Source organism: Papilio xuthus, unplaced genomic scaffold, assembly GCF_000836235.2.
Source record: "Papilio xuthus unplaced genomic scaffold, Pxut_1.1 DF828780.1, whole genome shotgun sequence".
NCBI classification, from domain to species: Eukaryota; Metazoa; Arthropoda; class Insecta; order Lepidoptera; family Papilionidae; genus Papilio; species Papilio xuthus.
The window spans coordinates 4508209-4532253 of NW_013529869.1; the positions used below are offsets into that span (position 1 = coordinate 4508209).

General features: G+C 33.1%; 5 protein-coding genes across 6 annotated transcripts; 1 reads left to right on the top strand and 4 right to left on the bottom strand.

Moving 5' to 3' along the window:
* Window positions 1-2532: 2532 nt before the first annotated feature.
* Window positions 2533-4278, bottom strand: LOC106128222 (23 kDa integral membrane protein). The gene is made up of 5 exons (XM_013326513.1): window positions 4216-4278; window positions 3713-3898; window positions 3301-3471; window positions 2759-2998; window positions 2533-2628 (listed from the first exon to the last, which is right to left on the bottom strand). Exons 1-5 carry the CDS (start codon window positions 4276-4278, stop codon window positions 2533-2535), a joined length of 756 nt encoding a protein of 251 aa, XP_013181967.1.
* A 4565-nt stretch (window positions 4279-8843) lies between these two features.
* LOC106128259 (superoxide dismutase [Cu-Zn] 2-like) lies at window positions 8844-10314 on the top strand. The gene is made up of 4 exons (XM_013326566.1): window positions 8844-8921; window positions 9095-9190; window positions 9485-9706; window positions 9986-10314. Exons 2-4 carry the CDS (start codon window positions 9107-9109, stop codon window positions 10238-10240), a joined length of 561 nt encoding a protein of 186 aa, XP_013182020.1. The 5' UTR covers window positions 8844-8921; window positions 9095-9106; the 3' UTR covers window positions 10241-10314.
* A 74-nt stretch (window positions 10315-10388) lies between these two features.
* LOC106128258 (23 kDa integral membrane protein) lies at window positions 10389-12813 on the bottom strand. The gene is made up of 6 exons (XM_013326565.1): window positions 12703-12813; window positions 12016-12204; window positions 11569-11748; window positions 11260-11393; window positions 10975-11080; window positions 10389-10701 (listed from the first exon to the last, which is right to left on the bottom strand). The coding sequence occupies exons 1-6, from the start codon at window positions 12775-12777 to the stop codon at window positions 10618-10620; spliced, it is 768 nt and encodes a 255-aa protein (XP_013182019.1). The 5' UTR covers window positions 12778-12813; the 3' UTR covers window positions 10389-10617.
* A 2184-nt stretch (window positions 12814-14997) lies between these two features.
* Window positions 14998-21712, bottom strand: LOC106128456 (superoxide dismutase [Cu-Zn] 4A-like). 2 transcript variants are annotated; one of them, XM_013326854.1, is made up of 4 exons: window positions 21615-21712; window positions 16430-16495; window positions 15970-16182; window positions 14998-15489 (listed from the first exon to the last, which is right to left on the bottom strand). In XM_013326854.1, exons 2-4 carry the CDS (start codon window positions 16484-16486, stop codon window positions 15235-15237), a joined length of 525 nt encoding a protein of 174 aa, XP_013182308.1. In that variant the 5' UTR covers window positions 16487-16495; window positions 21615-21712; the 3' UTR covers window positions 14998-15234. The 2 variants fall into 2 exon arrangements, with proteins under 2 accessions (XP_013182308.1, XP_013182307.1); XM_013326853.1 differs by lacking the exon at window positions 21615-21712 and adding an exon at window positions 19046-19110.
* A 400-nt stretch (window positions 21713-22112) lies between these two features.
* LOC106128458 (uncharacterized) lies at window positions 22113-23709 on the bottom strand. Its single transcript, XM_013326855.1, has 2 exons — window positions 23411-23709; window positions 22113-23067 (listed from the first exon to the last, which is right to left on the bottom strand). The coding sequence occupies exons 1-2, from the start codon at window positions 23595-23597 to the stop codon at window positions 22892-22894; spliced, it is 363 nt and encodes a 120-aa protein (XP_013182309.1). The 5' UTR covers window positions 23598-23709; the 3' UTR covers window positions 22113-22891.
* Window positions 23710-24045: the final 336 nt, after the last annotated feature.

Sequence of the window (24045 nt, forward strand, 5' to 3'; positions counted from 1 at the left end):
AATTAATCGGTGCCGCCACCGGACGAATATACGTGAGTGTTTAGCCGTTTTTATATCAGTCTATAATAATGTCTCACGAAAGTTTGAATACGTTAAAATTACTTGTAATGTTAATTTTAAGCTTACTCGGAATCAATAGAAAAAAAAACCTTTATAATTCTGTTTGAATGCTTTATCTTCCATTATTTAGAAATGGTAATTTTTTGATAAGAAGTCTGTGACTTGATTTAAAATTATGTGAAATAAAACTAATTTTTAAAATTCATCAAATTTTATTAGTGTTACGTGAGTTGATAGAGATTTTCTTAAATAAAAAGAACTATTCGTGTTTTAAAATATTTGTTTTATTTTCAACTAGCTTTTGCCCGCGGTTTAAAAGAACAGGATGAATAGTATACTATAAAATATTTGAGAACTATGTTCTACATCTGTGCCAATTTCTTTTCTGGAGATATCTTCAGAGAGAGCAAAATCCATCTATCCATACAAACATTCGCATTTAAAATTAGATTATTAAGATTAAAAAGAGACCTATGCTAATGAACAACATTCTAGACAATTAAATAAAAATTTAAACGTGCACATATGTGGTAAGTATATTAAACTTTATTATTAAAAATATTTATTAACACACTAAAACGGTCCCTTGACAAAACCAACACAGCTGCAACTCTATTACCGCACTCAGAGAAGTAAAGTGATCATTAACCCTTAATTCGATGGTGTCCAGTATGACGAACAACTAATTAAAAAAAAATCTACTGAACTAGTTTAAAGAAAAACACGTAAGTATGACTTTACTAAAAAAAACAGGTTTTTTGCTACAAAAAAATTCGTCGAATTAAGGGTTAAGAATATACATTTCTAATAGTCATATCTACACTAAGGATAGTTAAAAAATCTCAATGTTTAGTTAATCTTATAATTTATTTGACCTAAAAGTAAATATAACTATTTTATTAATTCATCAACCTGCCCTTATCCCTATCGAGGGTGGGCACAGCATGTACTCCTCCATACATCTCTATTAGCCGTCATATCCGAGTCTACCCCCTTCTTACGCATATCCTCTTTCACAAAGTCATTCCATACTTTTTTTGGTCTTCCTCTACCCTTGTAGCCATCCACATTCAATCTCATTACTTTTTTGCTTATATCATCATCATCCCTCCTCATAACATGTCCAAACCATGCTAATCTTTTACTCCTCAATTTCTCGATCACTGGCGCTACTTTCAAACTTCCTCTAATATACACATTTTTAACTTTATCCTTCCTTGTCACAGCACACATCCATCTTAGCATACGCATTTCAGCTACATGCAATCTTCTTTCATCCGAAACCTTGGTGGCCCAACATTCAGATCCGTACAATACGACAGGTCTTACGATGGACTATACAAATATATTGTTACAAATATATCACGATTCATCATGAAATATTTGTAACAATTTGTTTAGGGCCGATTTACTTATACTTAAAACATTGTGCTTAATTTCAATATGTTTTATACCATAAGATGGCAAACGAGCGAGAGGCCGCCTGAAACCGCTGAAATAGCGAAGTGACCCTTGCCCATAGACATAGGTAATTGCATATGCGTTGCCTACCTTTTATCGACGGAGGAGAGGATGCACAGAAAGATTTTTTTCTCTTTCCATGCATCCTCTCATCTGGAAAGTCCACTTCCACTTCCCATACTTTCCTTATAAAAAAGGGTCGGAAGGGAAAGAGGACTAAATTAATCCGGGACGCACATATTTTATAAATAACACTAACCTAACCTTCAGTGTTTTTTCTTCAGTTTTCATGAATTAATGAAATGTTTTTTACTACTGATTTATCACAGCTATTTTGAGAGCTTTTATTTTTACAATAATAAAAAGAAATATAGATTATTTTATATTCTACATATTTATTCTAATTCTAATAAATAAATTCCTAACATTTATTAAGAATGAATGCAAAACATTTACAACTAAAAGCATGTTTTTTTTTTAACTAAAACAGTGAAAAGGAGCTTCATTATAAAGCGTTTTTTACAGAAAATAGAAATAATTAAATGTACTTATTGTTTGCTAACACATTAATCGTGGGTTTCTAAGAGTCAAAATTCCCGTTTAAAACATATTGCTATCTCTGTTTTGTCAAAGATAATGACAGAGATGATATGTTTGATAAACACATTGATCTCAGAAATCAACGGTTAGTGATCTACGTCTATGTCATCTTTAAGATATTGTTACAATCACTGCAATACTTAAATCTACTTAACAATAAAAAATTTATGTCATTCCCAAACTAAACGTATAGTAAATTAGGCTACTCTAACAAATTATAGTATATCTATAAAATATAAATAATCGTATTATATATTAACGTAATTAGTGACCTTTTTAAAATCTGAAAAGTGGTTTAAAAAAGCATCTAAATTTTTATCTACATCGAAATCACCTGATCTGATAGTTTTACAAACTAATTAAAGTAGATTTCGTTTTCCAAGAAGTAGAATTTTTATCATTAATTTAATTCTAAGATTCGAAGTGAGCCTGCAAGTTCTGTTGCAGTCTTTTGCGTTCCGATTTAATCGTCCTGGCCATCCAGATTGCCAAAGACTCACTGAGAATCTGAAAATAGAATTAGTTATAAACTTTTTGGTAATAAAATAATGTTACGTAACAACAATTCAATAAAACCAAAATCATCTGTTGGTGTATCTTAACAGTTGTATTAAAATCAATGAAAATAAATACTTACTTCAAACATAACAAAAACGACTCCAGACACAATAATGATGTTCCCCTTATAAGCTTTCTTATGAAGTAATACATTCTCGCATCCTCTGACGTAGTATGTTCTTTCAGATATACAAGATGCATGAAGATGTTTCCTAGCGCCTCCCTCTTTGATAGGATATCCCTGAGGACAGCAGGACACTGGGATCTCTAGATGGAGGCTTTTGTAGTCTCGCGGACCGTCTACACCGCAGCATTGGTTCTAAGAAAAAAAATTGTTGAAGAACAAAGTAAATTACTTTTATATCACTAACTTCACTGGAATTATTACCATCGGCTTGTAGATGACTTACTAAATCAAAAGATTATTATAGTTGATTAATACCATCCACTAGTGAGGTATAAATTTAACTTGTTGAACCAAATGCAGAAGTACAAAGCTCTGCTTCCCATTAATTTATGAGGTTAGAAACGAAACGACAGGTTGCTCCTCGTATTTTACGGTATATAATCATAACACCGACCAGAATATTCCTTGTATTTAAATTTGAAATTCAACATTACCTCCGCCTGCGTACGATCCCAAAACGCCTGATTGGTATGATCCTCTACGGTTGCGTTCTTGTAAAAGTGTCCGCGCAGACTGTTGCCGGTGCCGACCCATGTGCTGACGAGGGCGCCGCCCAATGCCACTGCCCCCTCCAACAAGATCAGGAAAATGAAGAAACACGCGTGCTACAAACAACATGATTTTATAAAGAAGAGCGATTGACAGGTTTTATTCAGGTCTTTATTGAAGAAAGATTGGAGCAAGTGGACAATTCTTCATTCGCCACAGCTGATACTGGGACATTATTCACTATTCTGAGAGCACAGCTGTATTACAAGTTTACTTCAAACAGGTCAACAAGAAGCTAGGTCAGTTTTTCCTTTTTTCTCCACAACGTTGAGGGTTGGACCCTCGGTTGCTACTCACCGCATAAAGTAGCTTGACGTTCTCTCTAAGAGCGCCGACGCAGCCAAGCACGGCTGCCACCAGCAGCGCCAAGCCAACGGTCAACAGGAACGATAGCACTCCTCGGGAAACAGTTGACTGCTCAGGCCGGAGCTTGTGCTCGCGCATGTTCATCACCGTCACAGCGATCAACGCTAAGCCGAACAACTGAAGAAACAATCGCAATAAAAAATAACTAAGCGTTTTTAGTTGATGCAAGTCACACGCGAATGTATGACAATGCTAAAGCTTGTAAAAATGGATAGGACTATTCCTTGCTCTGTTCGTCAGCAACGCATCTGCGATTAAACAATGTGCTACCACGATTTTCTTTGACTTTGAGTATTTAGATATAGAGAAAGCTAGTAGTGTTTATTGCTTCACCACTTGTAACGTTCTCGGTGAAGGTGTTTTACACTGTATAAAAGATTACTTTAGAAAGTAACCAGTCTCTTTCTAATATGCAAAAAATACTAGTAACTTACAATGAATAAGATATTAAGCAATGTAAGAAAGAACTTCATACAACGTATGCTTATGGGCTTCATGTTGGGTATCGTGTGTCCGTTGTGACGGAAAACTCAACAGCGAGTGGTGAGCTATCGATCATACGACGATTGGACGATACACAGTCGGGTATGAACTATGTCATAAGCGAAGCGGTACAAAAATCCCATTTTATTTTCATGTTGAAGAACTAAATTTACCGAACGAAAAACCTTTAATGAGGAATTACAGAGGTAATTATTTGTGTCTCGAGATGTGACAAGACGTAAGCAAATCGCTATCGGCCACAAAATCAAGTCCTCAAAACTTATAATCACCATAAGCAACGTATGTATTCCAAGTTTGGCAATCGTGAAATATGAGAGTTATTGATCTTAGAAGTACTATTTGTCTATCCTAAATAACTTGAATAGTAATACCGTATCACTTCGGGTGCTTTCCAATCAATGGGCACAATGGGTATATTCACTTCAGTAGTCTAGTGTCGTCTAGGAATCTATGTAACTATTGGAAGGAAAAACCAAGCTATTTGAAATTTGATATGATACTTAAATGAGATTATCACGTCAAAAAACATTAAGGTAAATGATATTTAATTACTTCGTTCGCACCACAGCACTGACGTATAGAAACAGGATATGCCTTCATTTGATTCTCAATGCGGTTTTCTACATCTTAGTTGATACACGTACCAAGCAAATAGTTCCAACCAGTGTAGTTACGTCGATGCCGCTTTAAGTACCGATGCCATCTGTGTTCCATATTGGCAAAAATAGTTGCTGAAGTTTACATTGTTTTTCCTGTAAAATTTAATCATTACTTAAGTGAAAAATAAACAATTCGTGATGTAGCTTTGGAAAGGTATTCTTAAGATGGTTACAACATGTATCCATAAATTGTTACCCGCGTTCTACTACCTTTATGGTGGCACCATATTATTTTATTATTCTTAACTTAATGTTCCAAAGTACTTTTTAACTTAACCTATTCATAGAGAATATAGAGCGTGAGAATACAGATGTTTTTCTGCCCACGCATCAGGGTAACTATATTTTCCTTTGTCTACTACGTAAATGTAATAATCAATTTTATCGAACAAGAATTAACGTCCATTTTTAATTGAAATAACAGTATTGTGTTTCCCTTTACAACAATCATTTATTTGCATGTACTATCAGCTCTGTGCGCCTTGTTTTAAAGTTTAAATTTCTGAAATTTATTTTTGTTTAAATTTGTTTTATAGTGCAACTAATTTTGATGCGATTAATTAATGAGTATTGATCGAATGCAGGTGGTGACGGTTTCCAACACATCTATAATATAGTTAAAACTACCTTTATATTTTCCACAGCATGTGAAGATTATAAAAAAATCTACTAAGACTAATAAGATTTGGAACACTTATTATTATAGCTAGCTATGAATGAGAATGTATGGTTGTTTGGATGTTTGTTTGAAGGTATAAAGCTGAACAGATCGCAATGAAATTTAGCATACATATAAAACATAGTCTGGAAGAACACATAGGTTATAAATTATGTTTTTAAATTACGCGCGGATGGAGCCGCGGGCGATAGCTCTTATGTTCTCAACATAGGCCCAATTAAGTGAATTAATAAAAGTAATCAACAACTAATGAAAACAATAACCAAAAAAACATTAAACTGATATTAAAACGGCTAAACACGTATATTCGTCCGTTGACGGCACCGACTAGTTTCGGGCCGCGTCCACGATATAATACCAGTCCCACTCACCCTGATGAAGGGCCCCAGATGGGCTCGAAACTAGTCGTTGCACCCACCGGACGATTATACGTGAGAGTTTAGCCGTTTTTATATCAGTTTATTATAATGACTCACGAACGTTTGAATAATCAAAAAAACATTATTTTTTAGTTCATAAAAACAAGATGGCTGTTGCCCTGCGCCACGAATGTGCTAAATTAAATGTTAGTTTTATTTAAAATTTTACCTCATTTCACTGGCTTTACAAATACAAACAAAAAGTAGGCAATACAAAGTAGGTAATCTTAGATTACTATTAATTCTCGTTAATAAATTCACGTTTTTTATTTAAGCATCTTTTTATTTTTATCTAATTAAAATAATCCCGTAATAATCATTGATAAAGAAGAGCTCCTAATCCTTCTTCTCTTTGCGCAACTAGATCTTGCCACGCGATACGTGCAGAGAAAATAGGAACTTAATATATCTTATTTGTCTTGCTAATATCATAAATGGGAATGTTTAGATGGATGGATGGATGTTTTTTTAAGGTATCTCCGGAACGCCTCAACATCTTTTGAAGAAATTACGGACACATGCAGAACGTAGTCTGGAAGAATACATTGGGTACTTATTACTTTTTATTTCCGCGCGGACAGTCGCGGAATTAAAAAAAAACCGAAAGGAATGGGTTCACAAATTCTTATTTGTTTTCTAAACCCTCTTTAATCTTCTTTATTTATATTCAGGTCACATATTTAGTTGTTTGTCGCCAGTTACTTATCTTTAAAAAAAAACTTATGATCGTTTGAATGTCACTCTTAGAGCAAAGGACAAAGAACACGTTTCTAAATGTTATTTGAGGTTTTTTTAGGTTTTAAATAATTGCTGTAATTTTTGAGAATATCGGAATGATTAACATGAATAAATTTATACTTTGCTTCTTTTACTTTTTTAATTGCTGTTGTCATTTATAAATTCGTAATAACAACAGTACAAGCGATTCAGGCAGAAGGCAGACTTGAAGTGGAAGTAGTTGCGTTCCAGAGGCTTTATTTTAGTCCTATATTTCCTTCCTACTCTTTGCTTATAAGGAAAGGATAGGAAGGGGATGTGGATGATGGAGGAGACGGGTAGGAAATATTCTCTTTCTGTGCGTCTTCTCCTTCATCGATTTAGGTTGGCAATATATCTGCAATTGCGGATGTCTATGGGTAGTGGTCGCTTTGCCATTTTATCGAACTCAGGTGGTTGCTTGCTATGTTTTTGAATAAAAAATTATGACTTTTTAGTCAAACTGCCTAATGAGTAAAAACGGTACAAAAAGTTACTCTGGTTTTCCAACGTGCAGTTTAATTTCCTTATGTTCGAGGAAAATCGTGACATATCATAAATTTATATGCAAATGGCTTTCTTAAATTAGAATCTCATCTTTATTTACTACGAAGAAATTAAATACAGAATTAAAAATAGAAATAAAAAATAGATTGTTTTCTGACATGTCATAGACAATTTAATCTCAAAAATATATAAAATAAATGTTCAACTGTTACATTTGTATTCATCAACTCTTAGTCTTTGTCACACTCTATTTGTGGCACCAAGTTTTTCTTCTTTTAGATTTATCTATCATCATCATCATCATCATCATTAATCATTCTAGTCGCTATTCCCTTTTAATTATATCACCTATCATGCAATCCATTATTTAAAGTCAAATAATTTACATAGTTAAATTATATAATATAAATAAACCTATTTTTATTCATATTTCTATAATTCAATTCGTTTAAATGAATCGTGTATTAATTTTGTCGATTAAAAAATAATTAAGTTAATCTATCAAGATAATTAAGCAATTTGGATTTTCTAATTATTACTATAATACAAATTAGAGTTAATTGACATTTTATTGTACAATTTTATAATAATTACCAATAGAGAACAAAGAAATAATAAGCTCCCGTTAATATAGAATAATAAATAAATAAAATTATAATTATTGTTGTCTAAAGACGACGGAATGAGGATGGAAAAAGCAGTTGAATTAAGATAAATTTTGGAATTTATATAATAAAATAACAAGACAAATGAAAATATAAAATAGAATGATAAAATGAAAATATCAGCACGCACTGTTAGCAAGATATATTTACAACTGATATAAAATACAGAGAAAATGGAAGAAAAAATATATTAAGTTCCAAATATAAAAATTATGAGTAAAAAACGTCTAAAAAGGTTCCGTATCTGTCGGCAACATTGTCCAAATAATTAATTTCTATAAGTTAACTTTTGTTTGTTATTAAATGAAATATAATTGAGAATTGATGATATTATAATTAGTATTACATAGCCGTAATTTCATATTGCTTTTCACTAATGTCATGTACCAACCTTTAGAATGTGAAAAATAAAATCAACAATACATCCTTTTTGCACAAAAGTTTGATCTCAAAGTAATAAAATAAACACAATCCTAAATCAATATTTCTTAACACAAACTTTAAAACCCCAAATCTTTGATTCTAATTTACACCCGAATTCTGCACAATAATTGTATACTTATATCATTGCGTGGTTGACTATGGCCTTATTACCCTTAACTTAGGGTAGGCTTAAAGCCCTACGGTGGGGACGTATAGTGAGCTGATGATGATGTATACTTGGGCTGATTCTTATTGAACTTTCATTTGCAAAAACGAACACCTCATTGTGAATGTTAGTAGCATTATTAAATAATTTTCCTCCAATAAATCCAAGCTAAGTACCGTCTACTGATCAGATAACCGGTCACGAATTATTATGTCAAGCTATCCCATACGTTTAGGTACACTGAGGGAAATACCCCAAATGTATGTATATGCAATAAAACGCATCTTTTTTTGTTCGCATCGTTCGTATATATACCGCTCTCAGATTTGACACAACATCATTAGTGATACGTAGTCGTAAAGGTGAGTCGTTTTATACTTTGTTATTATTTTCAAACATTTTTTTAAAAAGTAATTTAAAAAATAAAAAAGGATTTATTTTTTATAACGAGTTTCTATTTTTGAAAAGAATACGGTAAATTATATAATAAAAAAAAATACAAATAGAATATAAACTTTTCTATGTTTATTTTTAGAAACTAAGAAAAATGAAGTGTTTATTGATGATAGCATGTGTGGTGGTAGCGGTGGCAGCGCATGGTGGTCATGACCACAGTCATAGCCATGACCACGTAAGTCTTTACCATTAGATTATGGCTATCCAGCATTCCAGTTTAAGTAATGCCCTTTATACATACAATATGGTCTAAATCTACTAAACAGATCTATTTAATTGCGGTTTTCTGTCGTCGAAGAATTACACTGCGACATTGTGTTTTTTTAACAATATGCTTATATCATTAGATAGTTACTAGTCGACTTATTTTTTTTCTTTTATTTCATTAAGCAAGTACGTGCGTTTTACAAGGCGCCTCATCTCCTGCCATCGATTAGATTTTATGCAACAATTTCATTTCAATTTCCAGTCAGAGAAATCCGACCAGGAGCGTGCCATCGTCAAACTGGAAGAGCCAAATGGTGGGAAAGTCCACGGCAACGTAACCTTCGTCCAGGAGGCAGACGGCAAGGTCCACGTTCAGGGAGTGATCGTTGGCATGTCTGCGGGAGAGTACGGTTTCCATATCTACGAGAAGGGAGACATTACCGGCGGATGCGGTTCAAATGGGGAGCACTTCAACCCTGATAATGTAAGTTTGATAACGCCTCCTTTACAATTTTGATTTGCTGAGAATTAATTGAATTATTTATTATACATTGCTCAGTGAACTTCATGATCAGGGTATGAATACACCATTTCATGTGTCAATTTAACAACCAATAAAACAAAACTCTGCCACGAGCCAGCAGTAGTACAAACTACAGTTTTCTTAAAATTATGTTTTTCATAAACCCAGTGCTGTCTTTCAAGACTTAGTTTAAAGTTGTGATATCTTTATGTAATTAAAAGAATCGCGTTTCTTCTACAGAAAGACCATGGCCACCCACATGACGAGGAGCGACACGCCGGTGACTTGGGCAACGTGGTCTTCAATAAAGAACAAGTGGCACATGTAGACTTTTTCGACCACGTGATCAAGCTGTCAGGACCATACTCCATTGTTGGCAGAGCTATCGTCCTACACTCAATGGCTGATGACTACGGAAAGACTGAACATCCAGACTCTAAGAGGACCGGGAATGCTGGTCACCACGTCGCCTGTGGTGTTATTGGTTATTGGTAATGGTAACCAAGGACCAACCATTCGTGTGTTAAAAAGCTAAATATATTGTGATACAAATAAATTATGGTTCATTAGTCTTTTGTTTTATTGGTTAAAAGAAATTGTTAAAAAACGTAAAGCGGGTTTAGCTTTAGTCAAGCGGAGTGAAACAAATTCATAAAGAATTTTATATTCTGATGAACAATGTATTGAAGATTAACTGTTTCTGTCGACAATATAGTAAGTAACCACTTGTACCATTTTAAAAAGCCAAAAGAAAAATATTTGAAGACGAATGTAATAAGGAAAAATGTAAGGCATATAATGTTCGATGATCGAACTGGAAATGACGACAATCAGATTAAATTAGTGCAATGTAATATTAGCAATTGCTTGAGTTAGTTTCTTAGAGTTTGCTGCTTGAACTGTGCGTCTTGTTTCGTGACGTGAGATAGCCACATGGCAGCCAACACTTCAGCAGCCTGTAAAAATTTAATACTATTAATCCTTGCATACTCTTAATGTAGAAAATTATAACAGACCATTTCAAAAACTAAAAAAAGACTGCTGCAGCTAAATGGTGATTAAATATTCTCATTCTAAATCTGCACTAAATGTCATCCTTAGAAAACATTAAACGTCTCTGAGTAAAGTTAGTAAGCAATAACAAGAATCAGTTTGTTAAAAGGCTATTGTAAGCAGACAGCTATTTACTGCTTAAGTTGATTGTTAATCAACAAGTTTAAGTAAATCACCTGAAACCATGAGGAGATGACGGTAACTCCTATCAGCCAGTCTTCTTCAGCTCTGATCTCATGCAGAATCTCGTCCTCGCAGCCTACATTGAAGTAAGTCTTCGATCTGGCGAATTTACGTTACACAGTATTATTCATTCATTTGAATTTACTTGAAGGATAACTTAGATTTTTTTATTCATTGTTCTACAAGTTAAAAGTTTTAAGAGGTTTTCTAATTAATAGAGATCACCTATCAGATATATATAATTTTTATGTATTTATACAAATAAAACCAGGTCTTACTCCAAACATGTCTTGTACAACTGATGCTGCGCGTAGTTAGTCTTCGCGCGAAATGCTCTCGGACAGCAAGATAGGCTAATCTCTTGCCGGATAGCTTGGTAGTCTTCCGGACCATTCAAACCACAGCATTCATACTGAAAAAAGTTAACAAAAATTATTGCTTCACATATATAAAAAAGTGCCTTCTTAATTAGAAACAGCAAAATATTTCGGACATTCATTTAGCTTTCGAAAGCAAACTTTTCACAAAGGAAACGTTCTTTGGTTTCTTTTATTAAGAAAGTAAGATATAGGACAATAGAAACTGACTGTTATCTGCAAGTCGTCCCAAATCTTCTTGTGCTGATCTAATTCCTCGTTTGTGAAGTTCCGGAAGAATTGATTTCGCATCGACTCGGACACCCTGAACTCGAGACCATACCTCTGCACGGCGACGTACACCGCAACCAATAGCTCCACCACCATGAACAGCATCAGGAAACCTACGTACTAAAAGATACGCTGACAGAGAAACAATATTTTGGATAAAAGAATTGGCTGGAATGAATGTTCCGACGCAAAATATGTGCTTCATTATTTTGGAAAAAAATTGCTCCATTTTAGTTGTGAAGTCGAGATATTTTACATAACATTTGGTGATTCCAGTTTTTGAAATTTAGGTCCCTAAAAGTGGCATGACTGTATTCCTATTCTTACATTGTTTTTTTTTTACTTACTGCAAATTAACAGTCGAAGACTGCCTTGGAAGGTACTTACCAGACAAAGAATTTTAACATTCTCTTTAGCGGTTCCAATGCAGCCGAATATTGCCACAAAAAATAAAAGCAAGCATACAATTATGATGAGTATGTTTCCAGACAATGTTTCATGCCCCTGATCCTCGCCGTATTTCTTCAGCACCTTAATGTCGACTATCGCAAATACAGTGGTACCAACTGCAATCAGCTATAAAATGAAGAATTGACTTTTAAATTTAATTCTTAAAAACTCTTAAACCTGTTACAAATATATGAAACATCCATCACGTACTAACTATATCTAAGCAACTGATTCTTTGGTAAAAACAACAAAGTATCTAACATTTTCAGTTTTATAACTAGCTATAATATATCAGAAATACTAATCTGAATTCAATAAGTCTTTTAACAAATATTACCAAGCCTTAGAGAAACCTCAAGTTAATCTTACTTCATCACTTATATTATAAATGCGAATGTTTAGATGGATGGATGGATGTTTGAAGGTATCTCCGAAACGGCTCAACAAATCTTGAAGAAATTTGGCACAAATGTAGAACAAAGTCTGGAAGAAGATAGACATTTAGTTTTTTTTATGGCGCGCGGACGGTGTCGCTGGCGACAGCTTGTTTATGAATATAATTTCCAAAATCTAAAACATAGCTTAATAAAATCTTTATTTTAAATAAAAATATTTTCAACATACAATACACAATCCATTTAGAACGAAAAGCAGCCATTTTGCGCATGTCTTGCCAATAGATGTCCAATTGCACATCATCTTTGCTTATTTAATGTCTAGGACACGCGTACTTCATACAACATTGTAATATTGACTAAAGTAAAAGCAACTATAAACTATGTAGTCCCTTCATGTTATTTTCTTGGGTATACCCAACACCATAGTTGACGTCCTAAATGCTATATTATTTCAAAGCATTCTGAACCTTAACATTGAAACTTAAAGTTGATTTTTCCGTAAACTATTTTTTTAAAATAGACAAATCTTTTTGGTTGTGTGACATGAGAACAAACAGATGTTAGAAAATGATACATATGTAAATTATTAAATGAATTTATTGCGGAATAATCGATACTATTAATTGAAAAAAAATGCTAAATATTTTTAATAGGACCTTAATTTTTACCCTTGTCACTTTTCCCACTAGAATTTTAATTAAATCCGATCTCTTGCCGGGAAAGTTTACTGGAAAATCTAATAATCTATACCTAGACAAGATTGTAGATCGCAATACGAAGAAGTCTTGGTCTTTGGCCTTTATAAAACAGCGCCCTCTAGTGTGCCTTTTCTTGAAATAATCTACATATTGCAGAAATCTGTAAAGGATGTTTTGACAAATAAACTATAATTTAACGACATCAAACAATATTTTATTTGATTTTCAAATAATGTAATTTACATTTGGGGATAATTTAATAAAAAAAAAAACAATATATAAAACAAAGTAAAAAAAATTAACAATAAATATTTAGATTCTATCAAATCACTTGATTTTAATACATAACTTTACTTACGTAATTATAAATATCTTAAAAACAATATTTACAAAAGGGCTTATAAATAACAACATACTGTAACTTACAAGTTTATCTATACCAGACAAGATATTCATTTTATTACGATCTATTTTATCATATTAAAATATAGTGTCAAAGAGAAAACAATAATTTTACTAAAGTAATAAAATAAGTAGAAACTATACAATAACTATAATTATTTAAGTATCAAATTGACATCAAAATTTTTTTTACTCAAATTAAGTTCTTGATAAGAAAATAAATCACCGATGTGATAAGGAGCAAAGAGTTTCTAGAATTCACAGAACCGTTTCTTGGCCAGCTCTCAACTGGAGCACTGAAAAGAAAGATATAATAAGAATATAAATTTAACTTCGTGACCTCTTTTAGCTTAAGCCTAAAAGTACTTGTAGCCTAAGATGATGTATAGCTTATATGTATATTATGTCATTTGTAATTCAGGGCTAAATAACATCACGTACGTATTTATCAAGATATGAGAATATGATAAAAGATATAGGAATGAACATTTTTCTCATAGTAATAACAATGTCAAAAGATAAAAAGATAGGCATTCAGTTGTTTTAGTACTTGATTCAATAAGCCGCTTCGGTCGCTGTGAATTGGTAATTGCAAAGGTCTATGGATGACACTGGATATAGAAGATTTCGGATAAGTTTTTAATTTATGAAAAATATTTGTTTGTCTGCATCTTTATTTAGTTTGAGAAAACATCTGCAATGTTCACTGAAGATAACTCGACGTATTGTGAAAGGTTTCCGTTGCTTACCCATTCGACGCAGCCTCACCTTGAAGCATGAATGTATTACTGTCGGGTTCAACTGCCGATGGACTTATATAAAAGATATTGTCATCCCTTTCATTATCTTTGAAGTAACAGAGACAACAATACGTGTGCAACAAATATCACTGCTTTGGAATTTCATAGTCAGAAGAAATGTGCCATCTGCCATCGTTATTTTACATTCATACATCACAAAACTTTTAAAAATGATCTTTCTTATAAAATAGAACTGTGATGTATGAAGAACAATCTGTAACCTCTAACTACGTACGTGATTAATTTAATTTTTGACTAAGGAAAGCTAAATTAACTTTTAAACATCGAGCAACGAATGATCTTAGCCTGTGCTCTAGGCAATATTAGATCTTGGTATTCTACCTAGGTTTGCGTAGTCAATGTAACTTATGAACCTTAATTCTATGTAGCCTAGCATATTGCCTTTACGAATGAACAAAGTAAACGTGTTTCTTTGTAGGTCAAAGCAGATTTTAATTTTTTATAAAGTTAGTTATGGCATCTATGTATTTGACTTCTATGAGATGAAGGTGATTTAAAAGATCTACTTCAGCAGGAAAAGGATTTTAGGATGAATGGTAATAACTAATGTTCATAACGCTTCAAGGGTTTAAAAAAAATCTTCTAAGATCTAGGAATAAGTTATAAGAGATTTTGTTTATTTTAGGCTAACTTTCAGCATCTGTTTAATTAAAAAAAAATACGCGGACCTTAAAAGACGTGAATGAATATTTTATGGTTTTTTTTTAATAAAAAGTGTACAGAAATTTTACATTACATTTAACACTAAAAATAAACACAGATAAGTATTGGTTGGTTTATAATCTACGACGATCGTTATTCAAATCTGTGTTCATTCATAAAACTAAAATAAACTGCCTACACGATTCCGATGACACCGCATGCCACTCGTCCTCCGGCGTTTCCTGTCTTCCTGGAGTCAGGATGATCACTCCTACCGAAGTCATCTGCCTTTTCATGGAGGACCACAGCTCGGCCCACGATGGAATACTCTCCAGTCAGGCAGATCACGCTGTCGACGTAATCTAACACGCTGACACGGTTCTCATCGAAGACCACGTTGCCCAAGTCACCGACGTGACGGTTCTCGTCGTTGGGATGACCGTGTTCCTTCTAGAAAATGGTATTTAAAGTTATACAGTAATTGTATGTTTTTTTTATAACAGAAGGGGGCAAACGATCAGCGGAAACACCGAGGTGTTCAACGACGCCCTTGGACTTCAACAACACCAGTGGAACCGCAGATGCGTTGCCGGTCTTTGAGGTAGTGATAAGCTTTAAGAGAGTTGGTAGTTTTGTAGTATCATAGAAAAATATGACCGAGAAACCTTACATTCTTATTGATGTTTTAATTAATGTACTCATTAATTTATTGATTTGAACGACTAAATTGTATCGTACCATAATCAGTTCAAACTGGCACTAAAAATCTATGTTCTAAATCCACATAAATATGTAGTATAAAATAAAACAAAATATACTCGTAGAAAATAAAATAGCAATCGGAGTTAATTGCAATTTCCGCATCTGTTCCATTATTTTTTTACGGGACATCCTGTATACAAAAAGTAAACACAAATAAAAACCACTAACATGATGAGGGTTGTAGTGAGATCCAGTAGTACCGCATCCGCCAGAGATGTCCCCCTTCTCGTGGACATGGAAGCCGTAGTGCCCAGGTGCTAACCCAACTATCACACCCTGTACATGAACCTTGCCGTCGTCTAGTTGTGTGAAGGTCACATTGCCGTGGACATCGTTACCACTCGGTTGTGTTAGCTTTGCTATAGCTTTGTACTGTTGTGGCTGGAATTTGAACATAAATAAATTAAAAAAAAAACTATTATTCGATCAGATTATCGGTAGAAAACAGGTATCTTCTTTATAATATTTAGAATAACGTCACACTATTCTCCGTTTTTTTTTGTTCTACGCTATAATAATTTTTCCTCTGCATTTCTAGACATCGCTAACTCTTCGTCTTTAGCTTATTAATACACCTCTGGTCGTTTGTAAGTTTGAATATGTGCTCTAAAAAAATATTTATACGTACGTGTTCATGATGAGCGGACACAATCGCCGCAGACGTAAATATCAACATTAGCAGCATTTTAAAGTTCTGAAACAATAACAAAAATTGTCCCAGACTTTAAATTAATTACAATTCAGTTGTCTCATATAAATAGATCGTAACATCAATTAAAATAATTTATTTAATTGAACATTTTTTTTTTCGAAAAATTGTCATGTCTTCTACTCATTTACATTGCTTCACCTATCTTTGTATAGAGGAATAGGACTTCTTGATAACACGGTGATGCAACAATGATCATAACAATTATAGAAAATTATTAATTATTAAAATGATTAGAGCAACAAATATTTAATACAATAAAAAACAAGCAAAACTTTGTATTTATCTGAATTGTTATTAATTCTGGCATAATAATATTATCGTGCTTTCGTTTTGAAAATAAAAAAGATAACATCAATAAAATTACGTCATAGATTATAAATATTTTTGCTCTATCGTCAGGGCAATCGGTTTGTTATTGAAATAAAATGACCTTTGAGCAACTATGCAACTTTATATTGGGCAGAAGATCGTAGCCAAGTACCTAAGTGATTATGACGATCCGTAGGTTTCTGAGACCTTTTAAAACATTTTGTTTTATCTTATTTGCAAAAAAAATGACAGATATGACGATATTTTTTATACAGAGATTTTAATCTCAGAAACAAACGGTAAGGGAATAACCGTAGGTTTCTGATATTAAATTATCTGTATAAATCATCATCCCAGTCTTTCATCTTCGACAAAACAGAGATAACAATATGTTTTAAAATAATGTATTGGTTTTAGAAGCCCACGGTTAGTCAGATATGTTTACGATGTACTTTTTGCATGAATACTGCATACACTTAATTACATGCAGGTGTTCATAGATGTCGCTCTTACGTGGACACGAGGTATGCATCGTATTTGTTTTATTACCTTATTTATTTAGTACCTAAGAACTTTTGTCGATAGCTAATAATAACACAAGTAAAGATGCAATACAGATACAAGATTTACTGCCGTATTTAAGTCATTTATTTAAGGAGTCCCTTAGTATCGTTTTCTTATACTAAGTGTATACTATGTTGATCATTAAATAGTTCTTTGTATGGCAGTAAAAGTAAGTTTTGTCTTTATTAGTCCCCACTGAGGGGCTTGGAGCCTATCCTAAGTTAGGGGTGACTAGATCATAGTCAACCATTTCCCAGTGGGGATTGGTTGACTTCATACATATCTTTGAATTTTTGCATGTTTTCCTTCACTCTTATTATTTAATGCATGGAAAATTTTGAACAAGGAAAACCTATTTAAGTATAATCGAGGGTCGACTTAGTTCAGGTCGTTACTCTCAAGTACCTTGACGGTGCAGTTTACATTTTAAAAAACGTTCGTTATTTTACTTCATCGTCCATTATCATTTACTAATGAGCTAATTGGCCTTTACCCACAAATTTGTAAGTAAGATGCTACCCTGATACATCCATTAAAGTATTTCACAACCACATAAAATTGATACTTTTACGTATTTTATAAAAAGCTTGACATTCAAACCTGATGAAGATTAGCCTCACCATATCCTTTTTTTTATTATGTGGTACTCTCTCCACATCCCTAAAGGGACAAGGAGCCTACTCACTAAACCCCCTCTGGTTCCGACTCACTGTTTACCGGGGTGTGGGCACATGTGAATACTCTTCGCACACAAGCTTTACCATATCCTAGTAATTTTACTTGTCATTTTATTCGTATTAGCTCTCATCTAGTCATCATATTTTTATTTTATTTCGTCATTATATTAAGTTTATAACTGTGATATGTTTTAGCAATTTATTTTACTTTGGTCTCTCATAATATTCTGTTAGTAAAGTCAATATTTTTTTAATTGTATTTATTTATATAATAGCATTACAAATCATGTAAATTGTTAAATTTTAATTAAATAAAATAAGCAAGAGGGTGACATCATGTCGCCCGATAAAAATAGGAAAAAGAACCTGATGAAGAAAGGAATGGAAAAATGTGAAAATGTTCAGCTCACTTTTTCCCCAAAAAAAAGTCTCCTGGTCTTTGTTTTCTAAACAGTTATAAATACGAATAGTGTTTATCACTATGAAAATTTGGAGTGTAAATAATTTCAGAGATAAATAACATTTTTAAAACTACAACTTATTTAAAAAAATATATTCTAAAAACGAACTCTAAATTTAACGCTATGAATGTATTTTTTTTTCAATATATTATCATAACTGATCATTTTTTTAAAACCGAGTCCTGATATTAATTTAATTTGAACAAACATTTCGATTAGCTACACCAAATTTTTGTACTTATAAGAAAATTAAAAATATATATATAAATCGTGACTTTTTGTGATGAAAATGAGATAAATTAACACAATTTAATTGTTATACACACGAATTAATAATTAACTAATAGTATATTTTCAAATTAATAATTTTACCTATAAAGTAAAAGTAAAACCAAACAATAACAATAAGATTGTTACCAACGAAAACAATAAATAACCTTGGAATTATCTTAATTTACTCGTCACTGTCGTATAAAATAAAATCGAGATATGTAAAAAAAATATCAAAATACACGACTCACCGCAACGACGTCTGATCGCGAAATAAAACTAATAGCTATAAAATGCTATGCACTATTCAATTGCACCATCCAACATCAGCTGAGCCATGGAGCTAATCTATTTTCCCCGCATCATCCACATTTTAGTACATCAAAGGGAGGAGGGATAGGTCTTATTATATTGGACGAGTTAGACCGGTTTCTTTGCAGCAATCAAACTTTACCTATGATAATATACGAGGTCTAGTTATCTCGCGTAACTACTTTGTAAATAGTTCATATGAAAGGACGTTCGGACAAGTTTTGTGTACGTCAAAGGTATGGAAAATTTCGTTTATTTCTCACGAACGATGCACCCGATCTTGTTGGCGACATATTTTTTAAAGTTGTGCAATTGTTTATGCTTTGTCTTTCAGTAAGGAAAAACCATATTGTATATCGTAAGGTTGAGGCATTGCCCTAACGATATTAAATGTATGTACATTATTAATGCCGATAAATAAATTTTCTATTGTCTCCGTCCGCGCGAAATAAAAAAAAAAGTAGACTATGTATTCTTCCAGACTATGTTCTACATCTATGCCAAATTTCAGCAAGATTCATGCAGCCGTTCTGGAGATACCTTCAAACAAACATCCATCCATCTAAACTTTCGCATTTATAATGTTAGTAAGATTTAGTTTAAATGATGATCAATTAAACATTTCTATTAATTTCAATATGCATTTACATTTATAACCTTAAAAATCATAATAGTTTTAATATGTAATTTCTATAATTAAACAATTATTTTCCAAAATTCCTTACAGTTTGTTATTGAATTCTGTTTTAAAGTCAAATAATTAAAAAAAAGTGTTTAACAAATTAATTAAATCTATTTTTCTAGCTGTTAGTATTAGAATATTTATTCCCAATATATTCGTAATGATTAGATGTTTATTTAATTTGCAAATGTCGTTATTTGTTACAATGAATTTCAATTTAGCGATTATTAACGGTGGAAGAAATTATGTTACAATTAGTGACGATGGTTGATAAAGTGTTTATCAATTTAAAATTTTCTACCAAGTAACATCAAACAAGAAAGTACGTAATAGTTTTTAACAATGATAGACGCAAAAAAATATTTGTTTCACGAATGAGTCAGCTCGGCCTGTGCAACGCAATGACCACACAGAAGACAGGTTGTGAAAATTCTTATGCGTCTGCTTGTTTTAAGGAAAGATTGGCAACGGAAAGTGGACTTAAAGGGGGAGGTGATGCATTGGAAATATTGTCTTCCTGTAAGTCCCCGTTCGGGTCGATTACCAGTAAGCAACGCATCTGTAATTGCGAATATCTATTGGCATATTTAAAAGACTAGCGGTGGCCCGCAACCACATCATTGCGTGCGTGAATATATTAAGAAAAACATAAGTACTAAAAAATGATTACATTTTAATTAAGATATTTTGGACAGTAATCTGTATTCCAGTGTTTTTACATTACAAAATGTGTAAACGAAATTTAGCTATTTTTAAATATAAGGTGCTTTTTTAATTAAAGATATTGGACTTTGTTGGAATTGTAACGTATGACCTTATTACTTCTATATCAATATACACTTACTTTTAATAAGTCGCAACGTTCTGAGATGGTGGTACACCTTGATCTAATTATTCTTCAAAGTTCAATATCAATGTCCTTAGGCGATTTACGATTGCGTCATAGCAATTTCTTCAATATAAGATATCATCTGTATAAAATGCCGTACCCCAATAATGTTTGAAGGGTCTTTGAGAGAGACCTTGCTTTACACTACTATTCGGCCAGTGACGACAAGGTCTATTTACTGCCGTTGGAAACAAGAAAATCGAAAAACATAATACATTGCGGGATTCGAACTAAGGATCTGCAGACAAATCAAGAGCTCATCCCCTGAGCCACTAACGATATCACGACGATATAGGTACTTGTTATTCTTAAAACGTATTCATGATACTCATGTTCACTTTAACCGGCATTTGACAAGGTTATTGTTTGAACTGGTCAGACTATTGTACTTACAATTGTTCGTAACATAATCGTCTCGCTTCACATAACAGCGACTGTCTTCTGTTTAATGTCTACAAATTTTATTATTTAACTTTGCCCAAGACTTCGTCAGCGCGGAATACAAAAACAAAATAATTGTCTATGTCCCACCCACACAGAGCAGCTGTCTTCCAGTCCAAGTCCCGTCAAAATTAATCCAGCTGTTTTGGAGATATCCCGGAACAAAAGCGGATTTGCGGACAGACAGGCAGGGAAGTGTTAAAAATTGAATTTTCGTTTTAAGCAACGCGAATACTTCGTGTGTAGTCAAGTGTGTCAGTAATCAAGAGAATTGATTAATAATCGTCAACAAAAAATATTAAGTAGTTGAACCCTTTTCAACTAGGTAGCATTGTTAGTGAGTTATGAAGAAATTAAAACATAAAGTTTAGTATATTTATCACGTCAAAAGAAATTAACTTTTTTTTAACAAAATTTACAGAATTAAAATGAAATAATATTAAAATACGTATTAATAAATAACGTTTAAATAAATTGTATTAAAAAAAAAACTTACCAATACTCTGGCTTTATAACAACAAACACTTTTGTCACAAAATTAAAAAAAAAACGACTGACACCGCGGCAAGACATGCATAGACTAAACGTAAATTGGTACCTATGCACCTTGAAACAGATACAATGAGATAATGGAGACGTTGATAATTCAGTTGCTGTAAACTTCTCACAGTAAGTTTCCACTGCCGTAACACTTGTGCAAAATGTATTGCTATCCCTCTCACACTCTTTGAAATAAACGAAGATGACAAATGGGAGTTTCTGTAGTAATCTTTAATAGAAATAGACTTCATTATGTAATGAATCGTATTTCACCTGCAATATTTTGAATGAAAGCATAAAATTAAAGGATACATGGATTATTCCGTCAATTCTTAAATTCGTATTATGCATTTTTCTAATATTCACAGTAACACTTTTGACATCTAAATGGTTTAGCTGTTAACTTAGCACCCATTAAGCAAAGGGTTATGGAATCTATTTCAAGAAGACAATATAAAATATATTTCTTGTATTAATCAGCTTCAAAAAGTGTTTAACAATAATAATGGATAAAGCGCCATCTTCTGCGAAGATTAACAACCAAATTGAATTTAATTAAAATATTTGTATTGAAATTTCAAATTGTTTGTATAGATGTCTCATAATTACAAAAAGACTTGTAAAGTTAAAAAAAAAATAAGAAAAAACGACAAAAAGCCAACATCACGCGGTGTTCCCAGGCGGTCACCCATCCAAGTACTGACCGCGCCCGATGTTGCTTAACTTCGGTGATCGGACGAGAACCGGTGTATTCAACGTGGTATGGACGTTGGCGACAGCTACATTTAATTTAATTGTCCTATTCAAATAGTTTAAAACAATTTAAAATGTAAGATATACCTTTGTTTTAAATACAAACATTTACAAGACTGCAATTATATAAACATAAGTGACAGGCAAATCATAAGAACGAATCATTGGATAACGACTTTATGAATATCGACATACAAAAGAGGCAGCTATAAAATATACGTCTGCTATTAAAATAAGTAAAAAACTCTTCATATTCTCATTTCAGCGCCTGCTTCAACATATATCTGTCGCATCTCTTTATCGACTTGGAATTATTGCGGATTTTTTCTTGTAGGAGTGATAAGACATTTTGCTTTATTTTTCAAGTAAACACAAAATAGCTATTTATTTAAAAAAACACATACTAAAATTAAGAAATGTACGTTTATATAACATTTAAATATTAATCTTACAAAGTATCGTATCGCTGGTGGCGCTTGATCAGCCGGGGTCCTGAGTGCGACGCTCCGCGGGCAGCGGGAGGGGTGGCGCGGGCTCGCCCTGCAGCTGCGAGAGCGCGCACCGCACCGCGGACAGCGTCTCTGGCGTCGCCTTTCTGCTACGTGGTGCGTTCGGCCGGTGTTGGCGGGAGAGCCGCTCCGCGGTGCCTGTCGCTTCTACAACATAAAGTCACCTTTATAAGCAAGAATACACGCAAGCTTGGCGAAACTCACCTATTTTTTCTATTTTTATCTCTAGTAATTAGAACAAGAACACATAGTTCAACCGATATCATATAGCTGTAGAAAGAGCTTTTTCATCTCTTTTTACCTATTTGAAACTGTAATTACTATCCTAATCCTATAGATTTGCACTGTTTAGGTTCAACGTTAAAGTTTAAACTTACAATAACATCGGTTACTTTTTTCTTCCTTTAAATTGTAACAAATATTATTTTCACTTTGTAACATCAAGTATGTATAGTTTTATTTCAACTCAAAGCTATAATACAACTCTTACGATTGACTCTGGGGCGTTCTCTCTCCGTCATGGTGTCCAGCTGCTTACAGCAAGTGCAGAAGTAGCAGGGCACGCCGGGTATTCCGCAACACAGCGCTCCCCACAGCCATTTGTTGAGCGTGCTGCCAATCCTCGACCACGTGTTAGGCCCGTCATCCTGGTAGTTGTAGATGAAATCCCGGTTCATCGCCCACTGGTTACTCCATTGCTTATGTTTACGAGTTTTCCTTGATGTCGAAATGTATTTGAAGCTATTTGAAGTCTGCGAGTGTCGTGATGTGTGACAGGTAATGCCAAAATGTCAAATTGTGACCAACGTTTTTTTTTTTAAATCAATAGTCCGGCTATTCGACTATTGGTTTATCGAACATTCGTTTTTACAACTTCGCCATCAACTTTATTTTCTAACTATGTTCCAATTGGAGGAGACCAAAATCCCAGTTTAAAACATATTGTTATCTCCTTTTTTGTCAAAGATAATGACAGGTATGACGATATGTTTTATACAAAGATTTTGGCCTGAGAAACCAGCGGTAAGTTGCTTTTTTTTTACACTACATGTGGTTTTTAAGATTATTTATTTACTCTTTAGGTTGTAAATAAATTAAGCATATAATACAAAAACAATAAAACAC